Source organism: Diaporthe citri (assembly GCF_014595645.1).
Source record: "Diaporthe citri strain NFHF-8-4 chromosome Unknown scaffold_8, whole genome shotgun sequence".
Lineage (NCBI taxonomy): Eukaryota > Fungi > Ascomycota > Sordariomycetes > Diaporthales > Diaporthaceae > Diaporthe > Diaporthe citri.
The window spans coordinates 2987491-3013644 of record NW_025064853.1 but is presented as its reverse complement, the minus strand read 5'-3'; the positions used below and the strand labels follow the sequence as shown (position 1 = coordinate 3013644).

At 54.4% G+C, this 26154-nt stretch overlaps 10 protein-coding genes across 10 annotated transcripts; 7 read left to right on the top strand and 3 right to left on the bottom strand.

Moving 5' to 3' along the window:
* Positions 1-138: 138 nt before the first annotated feature.
* On the bottom strand, positions 139-1766 carry INS49_015159 (uncharacterized protein; the record flags this gene model as incomplete). Its single annotated transcript, XM_043175845.1, has 5 exons — positions 139-788; positions 929-1010; positions 1065-1196; positions 1249-1510; positions 1567-1766. The coding sequence occupies 5 exons, from the start codon at positions 1764-1766 to the stop codon at positions 139-141; spliced, it is 1326 nt and encodes a 441-aa protein (XP_043020802.1).
* Positions 1767-2852: 1086 nt separating this feature from the next.
* Positions 2853-4210, top strand: INS49_015158 (uncharacterized protein; the record flags this gene model as incomplete). Its single annotated transcript, XM_043175844.1, has 2 exons — positions 2853-3735; positions 3810-4210. The coding sequence occupies 2 exons, from the start codon at positions 2853-2855 to the stop codon at positions 4208-4210; spliced, it is 1284 nt and encodes a 427-aa protein (XP_043020801.1).
* Positions 4211-6597: 2387 nt separating this feature from the next.
* INS49_015157 (uncharacterized protein) lies at positions 6598-9641 on the top strand (the record flags this gene model as incomplete). Its single annotated transcript, XM_043175843.1, has 4 exons — positions 6598-6784; positions 6860-7465; positions 7564-8193; positions 8386-9641. The coding sequence occupies 4 exons, from the start codon at positions 6598-6600 to the stop codon at positions 9639-9641; spliced, it is 2679 nt and encodes an 892-aa protein (XP_043020800.1).
* A 3322-nt stretch (positions 9642-12963) lies between these two features.
* INS49_015156 (uncharacterized protein) lies at positions 12964-14320 on the top strand (the record flags this gene model as incomplete). The annotated part of the gene is made up of 2 exons (XM_043175842.1): positions 12964-13732; positions 13818-14320. The coding sequence occupies 2 exons, from the start codon at positions 12964-12966 to the stop codon at positions 14318-14320; spliced, it is 1272 nt and encodes a 423-aa protein (XP_043020799.1).
* A 1605-nt stretch (positions 14321-15925) lies between these two features.
* On the bottom strand, positions 15926-17217 carry INS49_015155 (uncharacterized protein; the record flags this gene model as incomplete). The annotated part of the gene is made up of 2 exons (XM_043175841.1): positions 15926-16530; positions 16584-17217. The coding sequence occupies 2 exons, from the start codon at positions 17215-17217 to the stop codon at positions 15926-15928; spliced, it is 1239 nt and encodes a 412-aa protein (XP_043020798.1).
* Positions 17218-18801: 1584 nt separating this feature from the next.
* INS49_015154 (uncharacterized protein) lies at positions 18802-19675 on the top strand (the record flags this gene model as incomplete). Its single annotated transcript, XM_043175840.1, has 2 exons — positions 18802-19401; positions 19484-19675. 2 exons carry the CDS (start codon positions 18802-18804, stop codon positions 19673-19675), a joined length of 792 nt encoding a protein of 263 aa, XP_043020797.1.
* Positions 19676-20529: 854 nt separating this feature from the next.
* On the bottom strand, positions 20530-21056 carry INS49_015153 (uncharacterized protein; the record flags this gene model as incomplete). Its single annotated transcript, XM_043175839.1, has 2 exons — positions 20530-20945; positions 21017-21056. 2 exons carry the CDS (start codon positions 21054-21056, stop codon positions 20530-20532), a joined length of 456 nt encoding a protein of 151 aa, XP_043020796.1.
* Positions 21057-22231: 1175 nt separating this feature from the next.
* INS49_015152 (uncharacterized protein) lies at positions 22232-22522 on the top strand (the record flags this gene model as incomplete). Its single annotated transcript, XM_043175838.1, has 2 exons — positions 22232-22440; positions 22492-22522. The coding sequence occupies 2 exons, from the start codon at positions 22232-22234 to the stop codon at positions 22520-22522; spliced, it is 240 nt and encodes a 79-aa protein (XP_043020795.1).
* Positions 22523-23372: 850 nt separating this feature from the next.
* Positions 23373-24101, top strand: INS49_015151 (uncharacterized protein; the record flags this gene model as incomplete). The annotated part of the gene is made up of 1 exon (XM_043175837.1): positions 23373-24101. One exon carries the CDS (start codon positions 23373-23375, stop codon positions 24099-24101), a length of 729 nt encoding a protein of 242 aa, XP_043020794.1.
* A 404-nt stretch (positions 24102-24505) lies between these two features.
* INS49_015150 (uncharacterized protein) lies at positions 24506-25630 on the top strand (the record flags this gene model as incomplete). Its single annotated transcript, XM_043175836.1, has 1 exon — positions 24506-25630. One exon carries the CDS (start codon positions 24506-24508, stop codon positions 25628-25630), a length of 1125 nt encoding a protein of 374 aa, XP_043020793.1.
* Between the last annotated feature and the right edge of the window lie 524 nt (positions 25631-26154).

Below are 26154 nucleotides of genomic sequence, written 5' to 3'. Positions count from 1 at the left end.
TCAAGGCAGAAGAAAAATTCGCAACTGAGTGTGGATGTAGAGGTTCATGTAGGCTGAGGAACGACAAAATCTCGGGGGAGAGACTAGTTTATTGAAATCGCTGACATCCAGATCGGCAGAAAAGGCACACTGAAATTTCTAGAAGTGTGTTCTAACAACGTCCTGACCCGCCCGGATCGCATACTCTATCAGCTCGAACATGTTGAACCCACTCGCATAATAAGTCTTGCCCTGGCCTTGCAACCTCTCGAATTTCTCGTAATAGCCCATGGCGAGCTCGTGCTCATCAAAGTGCGGGAAGTAATCGTTCTCCTGGAATGCCAAAACGTCTTCATCCGTGACTGGCACAGCCACCGATGCGCTGTCTCGGGGGTCCCTGTTGAGCTTGGAAAGGGTGGACTTCAGCCGGTCGTAAGCCTCGGCTTTGGTCAGGTTCCCGCGGTAGGGGCCCCACGAGGACGTGATGGCGACCTCGAGGTCCTGGTGCAGCTTGACGGCCACGACCGGCTCGCCCGTGGGGTCGACGGGGAGCATGGGGTGAGGGCTGGCGGCCCCGAATGTCATGGCGTGGGGCGTCTTCATGCGGACTGCGCCCGAGAAGAACGAGTTGATGCCCACAGCAGAAAAGACTGCTCGCTCGCTCTCGGTGAGGTCTAGCCCGGCGCTCTGCAGGGCGCGAAGAGTGGGTGGGAAAGCTATTACGACTGCAGAGCATGGCTGCGTCTTGGTCTGTTGATTGGGATCCTGAGATGTGTGGTACTTGATCGTGGGGTGGTCACCCGTCCGATCTATCTCAGTTATTGAAGTACCAAGATGGATTGGTCCCTGTATCGACTTTTCTGCATACCGAACAAGCACGTCGTGGAAGTCTGATGGCTTTGTGTCAGCATAATGGGTGGGATTGGGACGCTTTTCCCGGAGAGCTTACCAGCAATGTTGACTTCTACTCCCTGCTGCACTTTCAGCAGAGCCATCATGACATCCGGTGTCAAATATTGAAGCATGTAGATCTGGAGGCTGTTAGCTGATGACATGGGAAGATGCACATGTGGAATTTATCTCACAATTGGGACCTGTCTGTAATCCCCATACCCATACGCTACCATGGACTGGATGAACACTGTCTGGAGCGCTTTGTACTGATTCTTGGCTAACCAATCGGCCGTAGTCACTGTGAGCTCATCTGGGATTCCATGCTAAGATTTGTGAGTCCATGCTGCTGGAAAGACGGGACGGAGAATGGCTTACTCTGTAACTCGCAGCGGTGTTATACAAGTAGAAGTTGTTGTTCCACCAGCGCACGTATCTACCGACTTCTTGCATGAGGAGCTGGACGAAGCCAGGAGGAGGTTTCGCCCGTTCCCATAGTTCTCCAGTTGTAGTATTGTACTGATACTTGTTACCTGAAATGAATGGAACAGAGACCACACCGCTTTTGACTATCATTTTGATGGATTCTCTGTAGGTTGGTGGTGTGAAGATGAGAGCTCCTAATGGACTAAAGCCGCCACTACAGTTGTGGCACGTCAGTAAACATTGTGAGGCCTGACTGGGTGAGATGCATACTCTTGGTAAACGGCTTGGCATTTTCCTCCCACGGCATCTTGTTTCTCAAACACCACAGTCTGCTTGCCTTTCAACTCGAGCTCAGCCGCGGCTGTGAGACCTGCCGGGCCAGCCCCGACAATGCACACGGGGTGACCACTGGCGTCTTGAAACTTCAAGACGCCCAAGGCGAGCGCGATTTTCTTGAGAAGGCCCTGCATTCCTCGGGATTGATGAATATGTCGTTGACAGGGCTCCGTTCTACACGAGGACGTGGTGTAGAAGATAACGACATGAAACTCGGGACGAGAGCCCACAAAGAGGCGATAAGGTAATCTAAATAGATCTCTCCAGTAATCTCTGGAGAACGCAAGATCTTGAAGCGAGGTGCTACACACCAAAGAGGATGTTATGTGTCACAATGACTGCGTCCAGCCCCCAAGAGGATGACCACCCTGTGAATCAGGAAGGCTGCGCTCCACATGGCGCCCCACAATTTGTATACCCCCGGGGGGGTGTACAAGCAATGAGAGACATACATCCGTCGAGTCGAAGCCTGGAGACGGAGATTGACGGTGGAGCCCACATTGCCCTATCAGTGTCAGAGGTTGGAAGGAAGGTGTGGGAGAACTATTGATGCATGTTGCCGATAGATCCGGACAAAGGGCGCTGACAGGCGCAGGTACATCGGTGGTCCTTATCGAGAGAAGGCAAAAGGAACGTGGGTGTGGAATCTTAGCCCACTTGGTAAGAGCCCAGCCTTCCTTCAGCCTTGAGAGCCAATGCGTATGCCGATGCAAAGCTTCCCTCCGGCTTCGCCAACGTGGCTGTTGGAAACTTCCATCCACGCGGGTGACTGTATATTACCTTGTTAAGTCTTGGCACCATTCCTGTTGCCCGGGCATGGTGAGAAAACTTGACACAAGTTTTGGGGGCGTTCATGCCCATGAAAGATTTGCCCACCGAAGACATACCTCGGCGTCACCGCGGCTGCCTTGCCAGATGATTCCAGGCTATGACTGAAGTCTTGTGTGGGTGTTCCTTCGTTTCTCGGCGAATGCCATACGAGAGAAACAGTGCAGACAACAGGCGATGTCTGAGCCTTATTAGTGCGAGGCTGATTGCGAGTCGCGAGGAAATCTCGGGGGAAGGGGTGGCGGGATTTTGAGAGCTCGATGGAAATATGGCCCATATAAGAGTGGTCCATATGGCCAAGAGGAGTCTCAGTGAGCCTTCGGAGACAAAACAATGCATCCTGATTCTTTTTTCTGATTGAGCGAGGTCTTATTTCTCGTTAAGCAAAATACATGGCTTCTCAATCCACTTCTACGTGTGCGGTCGCGCACGAGAAGGCCCAGATCGAGCACGATGGTCTCCAGCACCCAGCACACATTGACCTCCACGGAAATGTCTTCGAACTGCCCAAGTTCACGATGAAAGAAATTCACGATGCAATCCCGGCCCATTGCTTCAAGCCTTCCATCCCACGAGGTCTGGCATACGTTGTGCGAGATTACCTGTATCTCGGGGCCGTGATATACTCAACGTACAGGTACACACCGTTATTGCCATCCCCATACCTCCGAGCAGTTGTCTATGGACTCTGCACCATCCTAGAAGGAATTATCATGACTGGAATCTGGATCCTGGCCCACGAATGCGGTCACGGTGCATTCAGCAAGAACAAGAGACTCAATGATTCCGTGGGATTTGTCCTCCACTCATCCCTGCTGGTGCCATACTACAGCTGGAAGATTACACACGCTCACCACCACAAAGCGACGGGAGACCTGAAGCGCGACACAGTCTTCGTGCCTCATGACCGGGAAGGCTGGATCAAACACAACCTAGGTCATGACACCGACCCCGTGACAGTGGAAAGCCTCTCGGAGGATGCCCCAGTGGTCACATTGATCCACTGCGTGCTCGTCCAACTTCTCGGATGGCCTCTTTACATGTTAGATAACTTGAGCGGTCAAGACGATCAGCATGGATTCCCATACTACAGTCATTACTGGTTTGGAAAAGGTAGTGGGATTTTCAAAGACTCCGAGCTTCGACTTGTTTTCTACAGTGACATAGGAATACTCGTGACAACAGCATTACTCTACTTGGGCGTCAAGACTTTTGGGTGGTGGGAGATGTTGATATTCTACGGTGTGCCTTATCTTTGGTTGAACCATTGGATAGGTATGTGTGGACCTTTCTCTGCCCAAGGTAGTAGTCTAACATTGTAAAATACTAACCTTCTTTTGCACAAATAGTCCTCATCACCTTCCTTCAACACACGGACGGGCGGCTTCCACACTATAGCCACAGCCAATGGACATTTGCCCGAGGTGCTGCAGCCACCATAGACCGGGACTTTGGATTTATCGACACGCATCTCTTCCACAACATCGTGGGGACTCATGTGGTTCACCACCTCGTATCGTCCATTCCATTCTATCACGCCCAAGAAGCGACTGAGGCTATCAAGAAAGTGATGGGCGACCAGTACCACGCCGACCTCGAGACGCCCCTGTTCAGCGCGTTCTGGAAGAGCCGGCGGGACTGTCAATTCGTCGAAGAGAGCCCGGGCATGGAAGGATCAGGGGTATACATGTTCCGCAACCTACATGGGAGGGGGGTGAAACCTCGCAAGTTGGGCGGGGCCCGGCACTGAGGACTACACAGGGCAGGCAGCATGGTCCCCTCAGTTCCGCAAGGAGACTTTGGGATCTGTTATTGCAGTGACGGGTTAGGCTTTTCACTTCATACTTCTACAACACGTTGAATCTGGTGAAACACACCACTGGGGTACTTCGGCTTAGGAATGGCTTGGAAGCTTGGTTCTCAAAGGAAGAGGAGCCAAGACCTGGTATTTCCCTACGGCGATATTCATTCAACCTTTAACATTAGACTATTAGATAGACTATGTCATCATTGGCTGCATTAGCCCGGCGGTACACTTTTTGATGCTTTCTCATACTTCAAGTTGCCGGCCACACTTGTCAACGGCTACTTAGCTGAGAATTCCAGGTCTCTGTTCAGACGTCATGTGTGAGATCCCAAAAGCGAGAGAGAGGACAATAATGGTGTTTTATCCTCGGGCTCACCAAAGTATCAAATCCTTCCTTGACTCGTCATTGTGGAACCGGAACGGTGACACGAGGACCTCGAAAATGCTGGACCAGCTGAATTATCGATTGCGTCTCTCCACATATTTTCCGCTGATGAATAAGTGGCCTATGGTTCGAACACTGTGCCTTGTTATGATTATAAGGCTTTTTAGCCTTGACCTTGAACTCACGCAGGACTGGATAACACCTTCCAGGCGATGGCCCTGAGAAAGCAACAAGCTTGGGGATGACCGACGATTCCTGCTAACAAAATAGAAGTTGTGGATGAGTGTTACGGGCTGCAGGCTCAACTAAGGCAGCAGCATTGGGCTCTCAAGAATTCTCTAGGTGAAATTAGAAGCAGAAATTGTTTCTTCTAGGCGCGGGTTCCCGTGGGCTTTTTACGCCTGACAATATAGTAAAATCTGCGCTTTTACATCTCTTGCGTACCATTCCCCATCTTTATCCGAGTTGATTAATAAGTCCGTGGGCCGATGTTCGCTAATTCTAGACCGCCCGAACGACTCGTAGGCATTGGGCCCACAAGGTAGAATGAGTAGAGCCCGGCCGGAGAGAATGAATTAGCCTGCCGCTTGATGTGGAAAGACGGGCAGCGGTATGCCGAAGGGTTGTGGTCAGGATGGGCCCTGAACAGATCATACCGGACGGGAGTCGGGGCCGCCGAGGTGATCCAGATTGATACGAGCGACTGTCGCGGTGCCTCCCTCGCAGACGCTCGTGAGAAAGCGGCCGCTCCCCGAGATATAAGGCTATCTATCCTTCGATCATCTCATGTTGCTTCGATCCACGTTGGAATTTTCGCCTCATACTGAAGAGTCGGAGTTTCCTATTGTGGATATGTTTAAGAGACTGGATAGTAAGGCAGGTTTGCTATGTGAGGACGGGAAGCGTGATGTTCTGCAAATGAAGCCGACGTTCTCCCGCCCCCCGCCTTCTAGGTCCCATTGAACAGCCGACAAGACGGGGGATGTGGAGAGGGAGGGTGGAGCCTCTATCCCCATAAAGACAAAGTTCGATGGTCGGGCCGAATGCTTGCACTTTGCAAATGGATCATCTCCCCACGGAGGATGGGGGTGGGTCTCACTTTGTGAGCGAGTGGTATGACGTCGTGCACTTTCAACGATCGTCAGGAACCAGCGTTATGCTGCTGCAGATGGGACGAACCTGTGGCCCAGAGATGCCAAGCAGCGGGAGGCGGTAGAATCTCGTGGTAAGCAACGGCAGGAAGCTTGTGTCTGGGTGCGGCTCAAATGCCCCCCATGTCCCGGGGAGTCGCCCTTGGATTTCCCCGGCCCGGCAGCTTCAGATGCAAGGACAAATGGAGAATGCAACAATGTCGGCCACGGCGACATTCGAGAACGGTTGTGCCTTCCACCTGACCACAAGGCCAACATTGGAGTGGACCAGGCCCAGTCGACAGTCGCCCGTTCCCCACGGGTCTCCAGAGTCTCCATAGCCACGGCAGAGCTAGCATCCGGCTCGGAAGAGCATTGCAGGAAGCCCGAGATGCACCCCGCGAAAACGGGGGACGACCGAGTCGTTCACGAGCAAAAAAGCGAATCTAGTCAGCCCAGGACGGGCCAATTACATGCGTCCCAGCGCGAAGCCGGCGAGGGATCAGGGATCGTCACGGGATGACATGCTGCAAACAACCTACGGTGTTCCGATCAACGGCCGAGCAAGTGAGCACTCGACGGCTCACCGTGGTACAGTAGCTTACGTGGTTCCGTCATAGCACATGGTTGTACCAGCACCGAGGGAAGGGCCGTCCAACGATGATGCCAGAACAAACAGGGCCTGCAGGTACCCGGAATTCCACCGCAGCCGAGCATGCATATAAGATGGCGGTCATCCCTCACGCCCACCAGAAGAGACGTGCCTCCTTTCTCGCCCCATGCACTGCTGCCTTTGTCGACAACCATCCAGCACCATGCAGACTGTTTCAACCCTGCTGCTCGCAGCAGCCGGCGTGGCTTCCGCCTACGACTACTCGCAGGACGGCAACTATGGGTCGCCGTTCCCTGACACGGTGCACCCCGGCTTCGAGTCGGAGGACCCGGTGACCATCAAGGGATCTCAGGAGTTCCAGGCCTCGCCTCCCAAGTACCCCTCGCCATGTAAGTGACGACAGTGGCCTCACATCTCCCCGACATCCAGATGCAAACCAGCAGGCTGACACTTGTTCCGCACAGGGGGTGAAGGACTCGGCGACTGGGCTGACGCCTACACCAAGGCGCGCTCCTTCGTCAGCCAGCTCACACTGGAGGAGAAGGTCAACCTGACCACCGGCACGGGGTGGGAGACAGACAAGTGCGTCGGCCAGACGGGCGCCATCCCCCGCCTCGGGTTCCGCGCCATGTGTCTCCAGGACAGCCCCACGGGCGTCCGCGACGCCGACTTCGTCAGCGTGTTCCCGGCCGGCGTCAACGTCGCCGCCACCTGGGACCGCAGCCTCGCCTTCCTCCGCGGCCAGGGCATGGGCGAGGAGCACGCCGGCAAGGGCGTCGACGTGCAGCTCGGCCCCGTCGCCGGTCCCCTGGGGCGGTCCCCCGAGGGCGGTCGCAACTGGGAGGGCTTCTCGCCGGACCCCGTGCTGACCGGCCAGATGTTTGCCGAGAGCATCAAGGGTATCCAGTCCGCCGGCGTCATGACGAGTGCGAAGCATTACATTGCCAACGAGCAGGAGCACTTCCGCCAGCAGCCCGAGTCCAACGACTTTGGCTGGAACATCACGGAGCCCAACTCGGCGAACCTGGATGATGTGACGATGCACGAGCTGTACCTGTGGCCTTTTGCTGGTATGTCTGCCTTGCCTTCGCGCCTTTTTCAAGTCCCCGGGAATTCCTCCCGGTGAATAGACCCGACACTGTGGCCTGGATGCTGACTTGTACTGCAGATGGCGTCAGGGCCGGGGCGACGTCGATCATGTGCTCCTACAACCAGGTCAATAACAGCCAGGCATGCCAGAACTCGTACATCCTCAACTACCTGCTCAAGGGCGAGCTCGGCTTCCAGGGCTTTGTCGTCTCCGACTGGCAAGGCACCCACTCGGGTGTGTCTTCCGTGCTCGCGGGCCTCGACATGACCATGCCCGGAGACACCCTGTTCTCCACCGGAGACAGCTACTTCGGCTCCAACCTGACCATCGCCGTGCTCAACGGCACCGTCCCGCAGTGGCGCCTCGACGACATGGCTCTCCGCATCATGGCCGGCTTCTTCTTCGTCGACCGGCCCGTCGAGCGTGACCCCATCAACTTCTCCTCCTGGACGCGCGACACGTACGGCCACGAGCACTACTACGGAGGCCAGGGCCCCATCGTCCAGATCAACGAGCACGTCGACGTCACGGCGAACCACTCTGCTATCATCCGCGAGATCGGCGCCGCCAGCACCGTCCTGCTCAAGAACAGCGGTGTGCTGCCTCTGAAGGGCACCGAGCAACTGACGACCGTCTTTGGTGAGGACGCAGGTCCCAACCTCAACGGCCCTAATGGCTGTTCTGACCGCGGATGTGACAATGGAACCCGTAAGCAGCTTCCGGATACAATTTTAACCCTGTCAAAAAAGAGAGCAATTTCCCATCTGTAGCCCGTACCTCAAAGGTATTATCAGGCTGCAGGGTTTAAAACAAGTCGTGGCCATCCTGTGGCCTGGTCCTCCCTATATCCAAGCGAAACTTCCTCCTCCGTTCTTTGATGGCTGACTCCTTTTCCTGCAGTTGCTATGGCCTGGGGTTCCGGCAGTACAGAATTCCCCTACCTGGTTACGCCCGACACTGCCATCCAGAACTACGTCCTGGCCAACGGCGGCAACTACGAGTCTATCCTGGACAACTGGGACCTCGACACCGTCTCTGCCCTGGCCCGCCGGGCCAACGACCTGAACGCACCAGCTATTGTCTTTGTCAACTCTGACGCTGGAGAGGGATACATCGCAGTCGACGGCAACGTGGGTGACAGGAAGAACCTGACCCTCTGGCAGAACGGAGACGCCGTCATCAACGCCGTCGCTGCTGAGAGCAACAACACGATCGTGGTAGTCCACTCTGTTGGCCCAGTCATCCTCGACGACTACGCCAACAACCCCAACGTCAGTGCTATCCTCTGGGCCGGAGTGCCTGGCCAGGAGAGCGGCAACGCCATCGTCGATGTCCTGTACGGCAAGGTCAACCCCAGCGCCAAGCTGCCCTTCACCATCGGCGCCAACCGCACCGACTACGGCACGGACATCCTGTACACGCCCAACCACGACGTGCCGCAGATCAACTACGTCGAGGGCGGCTTCATCGACTACCGCGCCTTTGACAAGTACAACGTGACCCCGACGTACGAGTTCGGCTTCGGCCTGAGCTACACCACGTTCGAGTACAGCGACCTCAAGGTCACGGCCCACACCAACGTGTCCGAGTACACCCCGTCCACGGCCTACACCACCGATGCCAAGACCTATGGCAACTACAGCGCCGACCCGGCCGACCACCAGTTCCCCGAGGCCATCAACGCCGCCCGCGTCAGCTTGTACTGCTACCCCTGGCTCAACAGCACCGACCTGAGCGCCGCGTCCGCCGACCCGGACTACGGCGCCGAGTTCGAGTACCCGGAAAACTCGCGGAACGGCTCGGCGCAGCCCGTCCCCAGGGCGGGCGGCGCCCCCGGCGGCAACCCGCGGCTGTACGACGTGCTCTACACGGTGGAGGCGACGGTGACCAACACGGGCGGCCTGGCGGGCGACGAGGTGGCGCAGCTGTACGTCTCGCGCGGCGGCGGGCACGAGCCCGTGCGCGAGCTGCGCGGGTTCGAGAGGCTGTCGGCGATCCAGCCCGGCGAGTCGCGCACCTTCAGCGTGGGGGTCACCCGCAGGGACGTCAGCTCGTGGGACACGGCGGCGCAGGACTGGGTCGTGCGCGATGCGGCCAAGACGGTCTGGGTCGGGCGGTCGTCGAGGGATTTGCCGCTGAGCGAGGCGCTTGCTTGATGATGTGATTAATGTGTAGTATGAGTATTTGAGTATTTGAGTATGAGAAGGTGCTGGGGAGGGGGGAGGGTTCTTTCGATACTGTATATAATTATGGTGTGAATTGTATTTCTGAGAACATTCTTCTTGCCTGCGTGTCGCTTATCTGTACACTGTTCCTTGCAGGTCGGGTCAAGGGGCGCGCTGTCTGAGTGAGATTCAGTTCATCTCACAACGCCAGGCTGAACGGCGGGCGAAATGACTGATGCTCATGGTATCCGTTGCTCCCTTAAGTATCAGTGTTTGATGGATAAATTCTCCATTGGCATCTGCTCATTAATGTACAGCTTCCTGTACGACGGGCGAACAGGACAACGCTCATGTGCACACCTCAACCCCTCCACTCACACCATTCACTCGATCACACGGCGCTATCAGTGACAGCCGCCCGTTATCAGCGTGTCATAAACTTGGCAAGATCCAGTGGTGCAGGGCCAAGACCAGATAGATCGCCCTGACAGCCCCCCCCCCCGGATGGAACCAGATGATCTCGCTGATGTTGGATGATGTGCATCCCGCGGTGCTTAGATTCCTCTTGGCGATTGCTGGGCGTGCAGGTGGTGGGTTGCAAGGCGCAGAGCCTCAATCTGGGGAGGGAGACAATCATTCATGTCCGAGTTTGGGCCGGACGACAGGCCGTCATGTTGTCTGTCTATCGGCCTGACATTAGGACGACGAGCTGCACTGCACCGCGGACAGATGATGGGCAGGTGGCAGGTTTTGGAGCTGCAATGATTTCCCTTGGACAATGCAAGAAATATTTGTTGATGGGTCTACACTAGTATGTTGGGGTCCGTCACGGGCCTGGCAGAATTCAACAACACGAGAGTCGTGTCTTGGTCATTCTGGTTGCATCTGTCGTGATCCGGCCCCAACTGTTGTCATACTAGAGAGTAATGGTATCGTGGCCCGTATCGCCGTCCGTCCCCACCCCTTCGAAGTGGGCCAGACGGGGGCCGCGGCAGGTGACACTGGCGCAGAGTCGGACCAGGGCGAAGGAAGCTGTACTCAAACGGGCGAGAAGCCACGGAGCTTGACAGAAATGACAGCTGAGCCAAGGACAGAAGAGGAAAGTAAATAGACGGTGGGTATCGGACTAACCGCCGGTCATCGAGTGGCTTCGGTGCTAGGCTGCCGGAATAGGCAGCTCTCGCACGAGTCACTGGTTGTGTGGCTGATGGTGTCAAGAATAGACTGCTGTGGGAATTTCCTTGATTGCGGACACTGCATTGGTCGGCGGAGCACTTCCATTTCCAGCAGTCGGTCGGGAAGGGGAATTGGACTGTCTGACCGTTGACGAGAATACCTTCCAGGGTTGCTTTGTCTTGGTTCAGACGATGTGCCATTTGGGATGAACGTCACTTCTCAGATGAAGCAACGGTGCCAATTGGAGTGCATCGGATTGATGAACAGTGAGTGGCTGGTGGTACCTTGGAAGATTTGAGGGCGGGCAAGGACCAGCACCAGAGCAGGCTGGCTGAGGGCATGGCAACACGAACCAGAATAACAGGAGAGGGGGGGGGGTGGCCAGTCAACGACCAGTTCACGGCTGACACAATCAAATAATTTCCCCCTGTCCTGGCCCATCTGCCCGCTCTCGTCCAAACATGATGGGCTGAAGCGTTGTGCTGCGGGTGCTAGAGCATGATTAGGCAGGTCGAGTGGCGGAAACATCCCGCAATTGGCCGGGAGTTTAAATTAGGTTTTATGCTTATCTGGGGGCGAACTTGGTAGCAAGGCTGCCCTCTTTCTTACTGTGCACTCTTCTCTGACCTACTACAGCAATAACATACCAGACCAACAATTGTTACAGCTTGCATCCATGATGATTCAATCTATTCTATCCGAGCCCATTGCCCATTCACAACTCACGCATTAGCCCCCACCGTGGACAAGCTATCACGCGCCCCATGTTCCTCTTCCGGAAGGTGACCTCTAGACGGGTCCCTTTCTGGCCGTCCAGTCTGTGCCCTCAGCCAGCCTGTTCGCCTCCCCACAGACAAGTCTAACAATGGGCCCCAGCTGGTCACTGGTCACCGGCCACCCGGGCAGCCGGGCAGCCGTTGACTGGCCAGCCGTTGGAAATGAACGGACTTGACGACATGCCGCCACGCCCCAATGGGAGGCCCTCGAGGCTAACAAAGCACGAAACACCAGCTAGACTTCATCCAGAAGGTCTGAGAAGAAAACAAATCAACTGGCCACCGGCCACGACTTGGCACTTCGCGCACTCGGGCCCCCTCTCCTCGCGTCTTCCACCCCCCAAAATCCAGAACAACGTCGACCCCAGATCTGCAAACGCCGGCTCGAGCTCTGCTTGGCTGATTGGGGGCCCATATGCCTGCACACATGACTACAGTACTCTTGGTTCGCCGGCACTTACCGGCAGGCCTGGCCTGCTCTTCATCTATTTGGATTCCGTCCCAACTACCGGAAAGGAAGCTCCAGGGTTCTTTGTGGGGGCCACCCCTTGACGTCTGTCATCTGATTTTTGGATTGGTGATGATGCCTGCATTCTGCCCACTTGTCTGCGATCTCTGCACTGCGAGAAGTACATCCACACCACTGAACACACTTTGCAGATACCCAAGTATCACGGGCCCGATGGCGAGCTTGCCCTGCTCTTGGATCGTCGTCACAGATCGCGTCCATCATTGGCGGTGTTCATTACTCGGTCGACCTCGGCCGGCCGAACAAGTGGGCCATTCTCTGCATGCTCCGCCCGGGATCCTTGGGGGCTCTGGATGCAGGGTGCTGGACGGACGAGGCCCTATCGCGGTAGGTGGCCTGGCAGTCCTGTCCTTGTGTTTGGTTACACTGCCGAGGACTAGGCGAATTACGAGATATGGCAGCATCGCCCACGTATTGACACCCCTTCCCTTATCGGCCCTGGCCCGTGAGATGAGAGGTTGCAACGCAACATGGGGAATTCCCGACTTGGCATAGCAGGCACCATGCTCCAGTCCGACATGGCAGCCAGCCCATCGTGTGGTGCTGATCAGCAACGAGGGGGTCCCAGAGTGGTGTTGAAGGAGGGGAAAAAGGCCGCCCTCCACCACCAGACAGACACCCCCTCCGAAAGATATAAAGATGCAGGCCAAGCCGGTTGATCTCTTGGTATGGCAGCCTTGGTCTCCAGCCCTCTGCACCTGCTCCTTGGCCCTCACCATCGTTGGTCCTAGTCTCTTGGCCTCAGTGCTTGTCTTGTCTTGTCCCGTCTTGGTTGTGACCCTCTTCCTGCCTCCTTGCCCACCCTCGCCGTCTTCTCGATACCACCACAAAAATGGCACCCCTCGTCAAGACCGCCCTGGTGGCAGCAGCCCTCGCCAGCTCTGCCGTGAGCGCCCCGTCCGGCGTCCACATCGGAACCCCTGCCAACGCCCCGGGCAACCTGGGCCCCGGCAGGGCCTCGTTCAAGCAGGTCCGCAACCCCAACTACAAGTTCAACGGCGCCCTGTCCGTCAAGAAGACCTACCTCAAGTACGGCAAGCCCGTGCCGGACTGGCTCGAGGAGGCCGTCGCCAACATCACCGCCGAGTTCGGGCTCGAGGGCCGTGCCACCGGCTCCGCCAGCGCCACGCCCATCGACTCGTTCGACGATGCCTACATCACCCCCGTGCAGATCGGCACCCCGGCCCAGACTCTTAACCTGGACTTCGACACCGGCTCCTCGGACCTGTGGGTCTTCTCCAGCTCCACGCCCTCGAGCCAGGTCAACGGCCAGACCGTCTACAACCCCTCCAAGAGCAGCACCTCCAAGGTCATGAGCGGCGCCTCCTGGAGCATCAGCTACGGTGACGGCTCCTCCTCCAGCGGCAAGGTCTACACCGACAAGGTCGCCGTCGGCGGCCTGTCCGTGGCCAACCAGGCCGTCGAGGTCGCCACCACCGTGTCGAGCTCCTTCTCCCAGGAGTCTGAGACCGATGGCCTGCTCGGCCTGGCCTTCAGCAGCCTCAACACCGTCTCGCCCACCCCGCAGAAGACCTTCTTCGACAACGCCAAGGCGAGCCTGGACTCCCCACTCTTCACTGCCGATCTCAAGTACCACACTGGTAAGTAACTTGCTATCTGATATGAACTCTCAAAATATGAGCGCACCAGGTATATGAGGACATGAGAGCTAACTCGCATCCACAGCCGGCACCTACAACTTCGGCTTCATCGACGACAGCGCCCACACGGGCTCCATCACCTACACCTCGGTGTCGACCCGCCAGGGCTTCTGGGAGTGGGTGTCGACCGGCTACGCCGTCGGCTCCGGCTCCTTCGTGTCGACCTCGATCGACGGCATCGCCGACACGGGCACCACCCTGCTGTACCTGCCCGCCTCCGTCGTGAGCGCCTACTACAGGCAGATCAGCGGCTCGCAGAACAGCAACAGCGCCGGCGGCTACGTCTTCCCCTGCAGCGCCACCCCGCCCTCCTTCACCTTCGGCGTCGGCTCCGCCCGCATCACCATCCCCGGCAAGGTCATCAACTACGGCCAGGTCTCCACCGGCTCCTCCTCGTGCTTCGGGGGCATCCAGAGCAGCGATGGCATCGGCATCAACATCTTTGGCGACGTCGCGCTCAAGGCCGCCCTGGTTGTCTTTGACGGCTCGTCCACCCCCCGCCTGGGCTTTGCCCCCAAGACTGTTTAAATACTACGTGTCTGGGGTCCAAGGCACCGGGTGACTCGGGTGGTGGGCACACACTTCGCTTTTTTTTTTTTTTCCCCAAGCGAGGAGGCGGTAAACATGGCGAGGACATCTGAGACCACGGCGGTGGGACTTGACGGATTTATGAATCAGAAGCCAAGGATAATATATTCATGTAGATATCCACAATACATATTTCATTAGTATGACTTTCTGGTCTGCAGTATTGGGGAACAGTTCACTTTTGGCGCAGTCAAATTTGCTTGTCCTCGAGTTTGTCTCAGCATATGAAGGACACATGGGTGAACCAGCGAGGTTTGTGCTCAGGCAAGGCCGACTTGCCGAGAATTTGCAATCAGGCTAATGTATGCTGGATCCGACACGCTGGTTGAAAGACAGATTAATACTGGTAGTCTTAAAAATTGAATACTTCTGGCCAATGACGGGGAGCTAATTGCGATAAATACATGTATCAAACAGACTCAGATGTTCGAAAAGATTTCACGTGATGTAACCTATGAACTATTAGGAACTGGAAACTGGCTAGGCACAAACAATGTGAGACCTTGAGTACGGGTAGGACATTGACCGTAGCACGAAACGGCTCTGTGAGAGTTTGACCTGCAACACATGAGCAAAGTAGTATACATGCCTTTCCGTGCAACCATCTGAGATGATCGGTCTGAACAGCTTGCCATAGTATACATACATGGCGAACTCGAGGTGGCCGAAATGTCTCGGAACGACCTTGTGGAAGCTTCGGGGCTGTCGAGACAGCAAGATTGGGTCTTGTGTCCATCGTATTAGCAAGACACATGATTCTAACCAAGTCCCATGGATCAAGCCCCTGCAAAGCATCAGTCACCAGCACCCGGACCTCAGCACCACAGGCGAGAAGCTGTCAAAAACCGCCTCTTGTGAGCACACACCAGCAATATTTTGCGCGCGACTCTCCTTTGTAGCTGAAATCCGCTGCATTGCAGTCGCATGGGGCACATAGCAATCATTTTGCTCTTCCGCACTCGCTTGAGTAGTGTCTAAATAACCAAGGTCCCGAGATCAGCGCCGATTTCCGACGGAGATGCAGGCTGTGAAGAATGAGAGAGCCTATATATTTATACCCTGTCTCTAGTATTGTGTAATGAGGAGGGGATCGTATTCCGAGCCAGGTACATAAAGTTCGTCCGAAATTTGACGTGTCTGTACAGACGGACAGACACCAATCAGCTGAAGCGGCTTATGGGCTCGAAAGTCTCATCGGAAAGTAAAGCTACCTTGGTGCACATGACTACAATCAACAAGTTCATCAATTTTCATCTTTGCACATTCGACACACAAATACCACATGTTCAATTCAGGGAAGATTTCTGATGTTATGAGATAGGCTAGCTAGATACTCTATTGTTCATCGGAATTGAACCCGCTGTGTATACATATTATAACCGGCATGCTTAGGTATAATAGGCCAGGCTGAGGTAGGCAAGAATCAGAAACAAGGGTCGGATGGTGAGCAAGCAATCATCGAGTCCAAGTAAAGGTGCTCCTTCGAAGACTTCGCAGCGTACTTCTCCTTCGGTCCTTCGTCACAACATCACCACGGACCGGTTCCTACGCAGTCTTGGAGGCGACGAGCTCCCTGAAAACATCATACAACTCGTCAGGCTCCGAGAAGACGCGCCAGACTGTCGTCGGCACATCCTTGAACGCAGCCTGGAACCTCTCGTCCTTGTTCTTCTCCTCGATCCCGACGGCAGCAATGTCCGTCACCTTCCTGATGAATATGGCCTTGACCCATTCCGGATGTGTGCGGTAAATCTCTCCGTAGGCCTCGGGATCGCTCTGTGTGCTGTCGCCGATGCAGATCATTTTCTTCTTGGGGAGCCAGCCATGGAGCTTCTTCATCCGATCCACCTTGTAACCCTCGGTGCCGAGGGTCAGGTTGGAAAGCAGGCCAGGTATGCTCATCCAAGAAGCATCTCGAAGCAGCAGTTGGCCATGAGGATAGTAGGAATCACGGAATTCCCGCAGGAACGGGTAGAGGTTGTAAGGAGAGGCGGACAGGTAGAACCATGGCGAGGCGGAAGTGATCTCGGATTGGATGAATTTGTACAGCTCGGGCATGCCAGCAACAGGCTCGGGTTTGTTGACAAACGTGCTTCGGAGGATGCCGATTGGGTCGCTCGTCTGTGTGATCTTGATGGTGTCATCGACGTCTGCACAAAGTTAGTGACTAGCCAGAGGAATAAAGCTCTCGGAATATACACACCTGATATCACAGCCCAGCCTTCCGGATCGGCAAAGAATGTCTTGCTTTGCAGTAGACCCGTTACGCCTTGTGGCACCTGGGCAGTCGTTGGAACGCCCATGCCTGCTGGGGCCGCTGGTATGGCCTTGACGTCGGTGCTTATCCCGTTTCTGCTCCCAGAGCTGAGCTTGAGGTGGGTTTCTCCCCCATACAGAGCCAAGACTTGTTTCCCAGGCTGTATGTCCATCAGGAACGGACGTAGCCTCTTCTCGATGGTCTTCTTGGCCTCATCGTCGTCCGCCAAGCCGATCTTATCCGCGATCTGTATGACGACATCGCTGACTGTGCACGACGGATCCTGTTCGAAGACAGCAGCAACGAATTCTGCGTTCCATGTGTGCGTCTCTTTCCCGTCCTTCCCTTTTGTTGTAGCGACGAAGGCGGTGTTGTCGAATAGCCACAACTCGTCGTCCTTGGAGACCGGCTGGGGCCACGGGTTGCGCGAGCCTAGGTACGACAGGATATTTGCGACAGGGTCGGAGACCAGCCGCCTTGGTTGAAGAGGGCGGAATGTCTTGAAGTTGGAAGGGGTCGAGGCCTGAAGGCTCGCCTCGACGTCTGGGAATTTGCTCTGGCGGCGTGTTTTCTGCTGCATTTCGTCGGCGTTGCAGGTCGAGATGGAATATCGTAGTGTCTCCATGATGCGCAGAGGGGGCCCCCGCGAGGGCAGTCTACTGATATATGAAGGTCGAGGCAGGTGGCAAGTGTGTACGACGAGATGACTGCGTCGGGAGGCTGAAGCTGATGTTGTTCACGTGCGAATAGCAGGTCAGTAGAGCGGTGATTGAGTAGAGCAAAAGGTACCTAGGTAGAAGTAGTAGTCAAGAGTCGATCGTGGCTATCAGATCATGTGCGTTAACTGGGGCAAGGGGCAGAGAAAGGGTGAAAAGGAGGAGCTGCTGGTGGGTGGGAGGGTGTCATTTGCTCAGGTACGGAGGCGCGACCAGGCAGTAGACAACCGCAGTCACGCCCGAGTGTGGAGGAGGGGACCTGGCACTGATATCTGGAGTCTGCCTTCCAGCCTTGTGACCATGATGAGCCATGTTGCAGGAGCACTGCCCTCAGCCAGCAGCCATGATGCCGCAGTCCGTTCTATTCTGGCCCCTCGCCCCCAGAGTCCGAGCTTGGGCCAGAGCCAGAGGCAGGGCCGGGTCTAGTGGCAGCTTTTGGCGTTCAGCAATGACGGAACATCTGAGCAGCTCGCTCGTAGGAGGATGCGAGATCAGCCGTAAGGACCGTGGACTTGCCAAACTCGGTCGAGATAGGATGGATTGGATGGCAGAGGGTTGGCACTGCGTCAGGTGTGCCTCCACCTAAGCCGTTTTGGTTTCATGGTGTGTCACACAGGACGGCCAAATTGGCTCTCGTCTAGCAGCCAGGCTCCACATGGTCGGCAACGGTGCTTGGGTAGATTTCAGCTGAGGCGACGCAGGTGATCAAGAACGTCCTGGGCCGATCCGAGGAAGATGGCGAAGGATGATGATGTGAGCTAGTGTGAATCGAGTTGTTGGATGCAGACCAACTGAAGTCGATGTCTGGTGGCGGAAGGAGGAACCATGCTGACGGGCTGATGAAACGGGCGGGCAGTTCAACAAACGACTGCCGTCATCGAGAGGGTGCGAGGTGCCTTGCAGGTTGCAGCTGCAGCTGCCGTAGCGCCAAGACCCCTGCTCACGTCACCGGATCTTATCAGCCCTCGCCCCCGTCCGGCACGGGCCACTTGCTTGATCCCCGCCTGCCTGGCGAGCAAAAGGGTACTTGGGCACTTCAAGCTCGGTGACCAGCCTTCTACCCTAACCCAGCAACAGGTGGGTTCAGGGACCAGGACATCTGAATGAGCATCGAACAGGTGTGAATGCCATCTGATGACTGCTCCAGATTGTTGATAAAACCACCAAGTTATGGTCGAGTCGTGCTCGTAACAGCCATTGTGGAGCTTCCAATGCAACCTGCATGCAGCATGCAGCAGTACATACCGTGGTCTATCGAACACCCTGACAATTGTCTGACGTAACGAGCTCCCCGCACCTTGATGATGCTTCTCGGTCTGGCATGTCGGCCCATCATCAGAACTTCATCCTCAACACTTTCAACGCTGCTTCTCGCAAGGCCAATTGTGACATCTGTCGTACCCTTTCAGACTCAAATAGCACAGTATCTACCTCGCAAAGGATCCATCATGTCCACCCCCGCCGCCAAGCGCCAAAAGTCCTCCAAGGACGTCCCGTACCACCTAGTCTACTGGCCCGGAGTCCCCGGCAGGGGCGAGCATGTCCGTCTGGCCCTCGAGGAAGCCGGTGCCTCGTACACAGACACCGCACACATCAAGGACGGCGTCAATGAGGTGCTGGCCCAGGTCGACGCCAAGAACATCGGCGATGAGACCAGCCCTCCCCCATTGGCGCCACCCATCCTGAAGCACGGCGACCTCACCATCAACCAGACCCCCAACATCCTGCTGTACCTCGGCCCAAAGCTGGGCCTTGCCCCGAAGCCCGGTGATGACGACGAGGACGGCTTGTTCATCGTCAATGAGCTGGCCCTCACGGCACTGGACGGCCTGAGCAATGAGCCGCACGACTGCCACCACCCCATCGCCAGTGGGCTCTACTACGAGGACCAGAAGGAGGAGTCCCTTAGGAAGAGCAAGGACTACGTCGCCACTCGCCTTCCAAAGTTCCTCGGCTACTTCGAGCGAGTCCTCAAGAGCAAGGCGAGCGGCGACGGGCCCTGGCTGTACGGCGGGAAGCTGACCTACGCCGATCTGGTGCTGTTCCAGGTAAGTCCTGTTTACACTTGGGCTGATGAATCATGTGAATTAAACCTCATGTGGAATACGTGTGTCCCTAACGAACTTTTAGTGCTTCGATGGTATCAAGTTCATGTTCCCCAAGGCCGTCAAGAAGCTGGAGGACTCCGGTGACTACAAAGGTGTCTTTGCCCTGCATGAAGCGGTCAAGGAGAGGCCCAACATCAAGGCATACTTGGCCAGTGACCGGCGACAAAAGTATAGCCAAGGGATTTACAGGTACTACGGAGCTGGATGTGACTGAGTGATTAACGACGTCAGTTGGGTCGTGTCGGAACCTCTATTGCTGAAAGGTCCGTAGTTCTCGACCAATCGAGAATCTCTTGTGAGAACGGAAAATGAAACGAAAATGTGATGAAGATATTATGGAATGTCGAAATTTTCCAGGATGACTTTCGGATGTGAACATGCATTGAGACGCCAATATAACTATGCGAATTGAAAGCTCAGAGGTCTGGGCTCGAATGCTATCAACCTCGTCAAGAACACTTCTCTGCCTGCATTTGTGTCTATGTCGCAGGCACATGGTAGTATAAACAGAGCCCATCATAATTTACTTTCACGGCGTCGTAGACTGAAAGCGGAACCCTATTGTGGGGATTATCTCAGTTCTAGTCAGCAACGGGTCGATCTCGAGGATGTTTATCTAGACTACTGTATTTGTTCGAGTAGGAAAACCACATTACTTTCCAAGATCCTGCATCTTGACAACGAGAACATGACTTGCTGGCTGCTGATCAATAAACTACCCAGCCAGATCCATGCCCAGCGATATACGATAGATGTATGGCGCACATGAACGTTTCAAGAGTCAACAAAAGGTTGACTGATGAGACACTATTTTTTCTTTGTCATGTAACGTGTTCGTCGAGAAGCCATATACCTTTGTCCCTGCCTGGCTTCATCGACGAGAACAGCCATTGAAAAGGAGGTCACCGCTATAGGTCACACATATCATCCATACGAGTGCGACTGTACCACGCTGGAAGATCTGGGTTTAATTTCTTTCAAGAGAAAGGCTTAAGAAGTAATGACGGGAGGATGCACAGATCAGTTCCAAAACTCCCTATACGTCTCTCTCATCGGTGCAAATGTGACCTAAGCACCACGAGTCCCACCGATGCAGTTGAATCCACTCGCGGCAACGACGGCCTCGTCAATACCCGTACAGTCAACAGGCTGGAAACCTTGCATTGCCAAATCGAAGAGATTGACGCCACCCCCATTGTCGCCCGTGGTGTTAGCTCCCGTCGCTTCTCCTGTGGCCGCCTCATCCTGGGCACCCGCAGCACCGCCTGACTCATTTTGCTGGACATTTTCTGCATTTTCTGCATTTCCCTGGGCAACCTGCTCGTCTTGCTGAGCATTATTATCATTGTTGTTGTTTTCAGCCTCAGCGTCCGCCGTATCGGCTGCATCCTCTTGAGCATTGTCCTCATTTTGAGTGTTGTCGGCTTCTTGCGCATTTCCTGCATCTTGAGCATCCCCTGCCTCCTGGGTACCGCCTGCTTGGTCTTGCTGGGCATTATTGTTGTTTTCAGCCTCGGCATCCGCATCATTTCCCGTGTTCTGTTGAGCGGCGCACCCTGCAGCATCTTGGGCATTTTCCTCATCGTCTTGAGCATTGTTATTATTGTTGTGGCTTCGGCCACAATGTGTTTTTTTAAATCAACTATTCATGACGATAGTTATGCAAAATCAGCCGAGATTTTGCCGTCGCCGAGCCTAATTCCAACTTGCAGAAAGATTTTGATCATAATCATTGATAGCTTATGAACACGTCCTGTTCTCAATCTCTCGCTACAACCTGCTAGTACACATACAAAAGTGGGTGGTCTCGTTTTATATTTGTACACATATGCTTCTTAAGCAGTATTCATCCAGTCCCTTCATACAGTGATAAACGCTTACACACATATAAAAAGGGAGTCCAAAATCTCCGTCATGCCACAAGTTACTGTGATGTGGCTGTCGCGCACATGGATTGTGTTCAACCGCTGGTCTTCAACAAAATTGGGCCTGCGATGTCAAGTAATCAGAAGGTACATTTGGATAATCTGCCAATCACGAGAATTACAACTTGTTCTTGCGTGACTTAGACGGCGGCTTTGTCATTCAAGGACCGTGTCTCCAAATAACGCTATTCGTCAAATCATTGCAGAAACATCCTATGATGGCAAAGAGGCCAGAATTTTATTACAGATGTGCCTAAATCACAAATGGCAGTGTCATCGAATAGGTGTCCCATCATTATTCCAACCCAACTCAGGCTCCCGTCACAAAGGTCACAAAGGCGAACCCACGTGGCCGATACTTGCTTTGTCCCATACTACCAACAAGTCACGCCTGAGCTACCTTGGAAGGTTGGTCATGCAATTTTGAATATAGCAAAAGCCTAAGCTTGTTGCCAGTCACTGTTTCCACTTCACAAGTAAGGAGAGTTGGACATTGGATCAAAAAGCAGATGATGTATAAAGGACTGTGATGTACAGCAACCTTCTCGTATTTGACCGTCACTGACATCAAGAACAACACAAATTATTATAAATATCCGCAAATGGAACCATTCCGGGAGTGTTATTCTATTCTTCCCACACCTGCAGCGAAAGAGTCAACCAAACAGTCATCAATCAACCAAGACATCAAAACCTACTAGCTAGCACACTTGCGTACAGGACAATAAGACACCATTTGAGTACCGGCCGGCCAAACAGTCGATCAAGTACGAACAGAAACTCTGCACTTGCCATTAGCAAAACAAGACACCCTTCCAGTACCACAGACAGCAAATCAAATCACCATGTCTGGAATTCCGCCGACCGTGGGAGGGCACAATGAGAGCAAGTCTGGGAAGGGGCAGGGCCAGGGCCAGGGGCAGGGAAGTGGTGTCTCTCTGGATACTCTAAATGCCGATGCGAATGCCGGCACGACCGCCGTCAAGAGCACCTCCAAGGCGTCTAGTACCAAAGGCGGATCCTCGGGCTCGGGCGGAAACTCAGGAAAGTCCAAGTGAGCACGTTTTTGAGCTCGAAACGCCAAAGCGTCTGATGATGGTGGGAGTGTGATTTTTGGAAAGTGGTATATGCTGTGAGGGTAGGACCAAACTGATCGGTCACTGGGACGCGAGTATGGTGGGGGTAGCTTGCTTATCACCAGGTATCAGAAATCAGACTTCAATGAAGTGAATCACTACTGGCCGTGACACTGTTCCTGTAAATCCATCACAACGCATCGTTTAGGCATAAAACTTATCGCTTTGCGTCTTTAAAATGCAGCTTGGTCTCAGTGAAGGGAATACCGCTTTGATGTGGTCAAAAGCCCTGACTACCGAAGTCCTGAGGACAGGACCGTCCACCAGCCATGTATGGCGTAGCTAGGCAGCAATTGATACGTCATGAAGTTCCATTGAACAAACGGGTTGAGTAGCGAGGAGGATGGATTTAGCCTTGCGAATTTTGCCGACTCATGGTCTGCGAATGAGTTGAGGCGACAAAAGGAATGTAGTCAAGGGTACATTGACCGCACGTTCTTGGGGACAAAGGCGGCTTTGGAATGACACAGTCTAATGAGGAAATGTGTTACAATGTCCTTGTTCTATGGAGACGCAACTGAAGGGACCCGAGGGGCGTAATGGGAGCTACTTACAACACTTGTGAGAACTTTGGGAGTCTTTGTGTAGCTCGATTGTATGCACTAATTGACTTTCAAGGACAGTATTATTGTCCTCACGATGTGCTGCTGTCTACCTCAGCATTACAAGGCAATGCGTTCCCAACGAGGGAAATCTCACTTCTATTTAACCAAGCCGTTTTCTTCTCCCAGTTGGCGAAAATTCCTTCTCACCACCATCCACTGCAATCACATCTGCATACCACACCATCATCCATACCAACATCAACAACACACTTCTGCAACTCTATTGCTTGGACACCCACATGAATATGTCTACCTCCAACTCTTCCACCGGCTCTAAGGCTCGTAAGCCTTCGACCCCTACTAGTACAATCTACACTTTCGACTTCTGTGACAACACTGAACTCAGGGGAACGAAGAAGGTTGTCGTCCAGGGCCAGATGCGCGGGCTGTCTCCTTTCCAGCGTGCCAAGCTCCTATCGAGTGAGAGCCGCGTTTGCATCGCTTATCGCGACGGCAATGAACTCCTGGTGCTCAAGGAAAACATCAACTCGGACATTCTGTACCACTACTGTCCAAACCTTCGTACCTTTTACGCTTGCTGCAAGGAGACCGGCCCAACCATCGTTCTCCCGAACACCGATCAGTTCAGCCTTGTCGGCGCTTTCGGTGTTGACTGGGTCATCGAAAGCTTCGTGCACGAAGTGAGCCAAGGTGCTAGATCGTTTTACAGCGACTTCGTTCCCTCGCACTCGAACCCGAAGCAGCTGTTCCACGCGGCGGCCGCATTCCGTGCCTTTGATCTGCCTCGGTTCGCCGAGGACCTCGTCGCTCGTGACAACGGCGCAATTGTTCGTTCCTTGAAGCACACCGCTCGGAACATCAAGTCACCAAAGGCTGTTGGTAAATGGATCCGCTCTCTTAAGAAAGACCCTCTCATCTGCCAAGCCGACCAGGCCCTTCTGGTGGAGGCCTACAAGGTCCTTGCCAGGCGCATTGAGGGCTACAACGGGAAGAAGGTGGAGAACACTGAGTAGATCGACTTAGATCAGGTGTCGCGCAGTGGAGAAAATTAATAGTGGTCATCTAAGATTACCAGGTAAATACATTCATTGATTCCTTTTGTCTTAGTAGATATTGGTCCTGGGAATGCCTAAGCGTGTTGTGATAAATAATCATGCCTATGCTGTATTGAAGAGGAAAGCACGAAATGCCAGATTTACATATGTGCATGGTCGATTTCCTGAATTTAGGACTTCGTGATTGTCATGTCCAGGCAGCAACCGTGCTAGGACTCTCTTGGGCATTTGATCCTTCGGGGCTGAGCCCTGAAGGGGCAGACCGACCTCGAACCATAAAGAAATGAGCCGACCGTGGAGTTCAATTATAGAATATTGATTCATCAAAATTAAACATCATCAAACACTTTAATGTCACAATAATGCGTTCATCATCAACTGGCTCCGACTTCACCCACAGGTCGAAAAGATGGTTGAAGGAATCCTCCAAACTCACCGTCTCGGTCGTTTTTACCAGCGCCCTGGTTGTCTTCGTCATAGGACCTTACCTGACTATCAAACAGTGCAAAAGGATACCGCGCCTCATCAACAACAAGAGACGGAGCTATCAATTCCGGCACGGCCGCTTGCCAAAGTCCAAACCCATCAGCCAAGTGTTGGTCGAAGCTGCAGGTCACCGCAGTAATGTTTCACCAGCCAGTATCCTGAGCTTGCCAATCGAGATCCGACAACAAATCTACGAGCTAGTGTTACCCTCGAAGAAAGTTTACCAGCCGTGTCCAGGCCCCCCGAAGTATCCTCTCTTTGAGTATCACGGGCCCCAGCCGCCTCACTGGCCATCTCATCAGCAGATACGCAGCGACGAGGACCCGCCAAGCCAGGCTCTCGGCGCGATTCTGCGTGTTGGGGGATCCTACTTGGATCCCATTCCCGCGCCCAAGAGACAAGGCTGTGTAGTGTACAGTTGCCTGACGCAGTTGATCTGCGGAGACATGAGCATGGAACTCGAGTGGGGGAGACACGACGAGCCCCGCTCCCTCACCGACATCATGAGATCGAGTCGGACCATCTATGGCGACTTGCTGCATCACTTCTACGCGAGGAACACGTTCTCGTTCTTTGGGGCGGAATCGCTGCTGTGTTTTGTCCGGAACGCCAGCCCGGAGGGTTTACGACTCATACGCTACGCGCATCTGGCCATACCGCTTCAGAGCGAGAGATGGATGTCGAAAAGCAGCAAGGCGGCCTTAGTCGCCAAGGCCTTCGAAGTGCTTCAGGAACAGTTCGAGAGCCTGAAACAGTTGGACGTTGAGGTGGTGATCTTGTGGTCACAGCCAGCAGAGCCGCAGCTAATGGCGGATTGGCTCAGAGATAAAGTCTTTGGACAACTGCATGCGCTGGAAAAGTTGGTTGTCAAGGTCACTGTTTACAAAGGGAGGTCATCTAACAGTCCCTATGACCCTCCAGAAATGGAGCCGCTGAGCAGTTGGAGCGAGAAGTTGTACAGAAGTGTGAAGACAGCCGCCACCTCGGAACCGGGAAACTGATGCCTGGCCAGTATCTACAGAGTTGTCGAGATCGGACGTTGATCCTCGAACGTTGCTAACACCGGAGGGCTAAAGTCTGGGCTTTCGGTGTTGATGGTTTCGCCATGTGCATGTGCCATGGCTGGCGACCCCCTGGACGAACGCCTGCAGCTGTCAAATTGGCAGCTGATTTGACAACAATAGACGCATCGGCGGCGCATCGGAGGGCCAAGACCATTGTGAACCTGTCTGTCCCATGGGGAAAGCCCAGAAATAGATTGAGATGGTGGGCTCTTGACATCAAACAAAGGAAAGCCCCGGGCCTTGTTGTTGGTGCCGATGACGGACCGACAAAAATCTTCTAGCGGAAGAGTCTGCTCCGCAAATGACAAGGCGAGGGCGGGCCTTTTCCACGGACAGGGAAGACCCCACCAGGCATTCGCGGCCATTCAAATTCTGCGAGCGACTCATGCCACCCAGCCGAGCCGTGCCGTACCATTTTGGATGCGACCGACAGCGACGTTGACAGGGACTCAAGAGCCGCA